The following is a 1,033-nucleotide window of genomic DNA, read 5'->3' as shown; positions in this document are numbered from 1 at the left end:
AGTTCACATCCAGGCCAACCTGGAGGACGCTCTGGTGCAGGAGGCCCTGAAGACGGTGAGTTGGCACTTGTGTCCCCCCTCTTCAAACACCCTGCCCCATAGTTTCCCCAGCCCCATAGCGTCCCCAGCCCCACAGCGTTGTGTGTGTGTGTGTGTGTGTGTGTGTCCCCGGTGACACGGGTGTCCCCCCCAGGGTGTGGACCTTCGGCAGTACTCCAAGCAGGTGGAGCTGGAGCTGCAGGAGGTCGAGCGCGCCTCCATCCGCGACTGTATCCTTCTTCTTAGGGGTTGGGGAGGGACATGGGGGGTGGTGGCTGTCACGGGAGAGAGGGGGGGGACCCAGAGTGTCCCCAACGTCCCCCGTTGTGTCCCCAACCTGGCCCTGAACTGCCCTCCCAGACATCAAGGAGAGCGAGAACATCGCCTCGTTGCACAACCAGATCACGGCCTGCGACGCCATCCTGGAGGTGAGGAGCGGGATGAGGTGGCCCCAAATGTCCCCGAGGTGGCCCCAAATGTCCCCAAGGTGGCTCCTGAGGACACTCAGGCTGACACACCAGAGGGCTGTGCCACCGTCCAGCGTGACCTGGAGAGCTGGGCAGAGAAGAACCTCATGAGGTTCACCAAGGGCAAGTGTAGGGTCTTCCACCTGGGGAGGAAGAACCTCAGGCACCAGTAGAGGTTGGGGGTGGATCTTCTGGAAAGCGCTTCTGAGGAGAAGGATCTGGGGGTCCTGGTGGATGGGAAACTCTCCAGGAGCCAGGAGTGTGCTCTGGTGGCCAAGAGGACCAATGGAATCCTGGGCTACGTAGGGAAGAGTGTGGCCAGGAGGTGGAGGGAGGTCATTCTCCCCCTCTGCTCTGCACTGGGGAGGCCACAACTGGAATCCTGTGTCCAGTTTTGGGCTCCCCAGTTCAAGAGAGACAGGGAACTGCTGGAGCAACAAAGATGATGGAGGGATTGGAGCATCTCCCTGATGAGGAAAGGCTGAGAGAGCTGGGGCTCTTTAGCCTGGAGAAGAGAAGGCTGAGGG

The 1,033-nt window shown here is 60.8% G+C and overlaps 1 protein-coding gene across 1 annotated transcript in view; it reads right to left on the bottom strand.

The window, feature by feature from the left end:
- The window catches only part of RPS18 (ribosomal protein S18), a gene marked incomplete at its 3' end in the record, with an annotated part of 4,170 nt that extends 3,710 nt beyond the window's left edge, over positions 1-460 (bottom strand). The window contains exon 1 of the mRNA XM_014961724.1: positions 377-460. Coding sequence (XP_014817210.1) covers positions 377-460 — 84 coding nt within the window. The remainder of the gene's footprint in view (positions 1-376) is intronic.
- Positions 461-1,033: the final 573 nt, after the last annotated feature.

This window comes from Calidris pugnax, unplaced genomic scaffold (assembly GCF_001431845.1).
Source record: "Calidris pugnax isolate Ruff unplaced genomic scaffold, ASM143184v1 scaffold809, whole genome shotgun sequence".
Lineage (NCBI taxonomy): Eukaryota > Metazoa > Chordata > Aves > Charadriiformes > Scolopacidae > Calidris > Calidris pugnax.
This window is presented reverse-complemented; position numbering and strand designations above follow the sequence as displayed.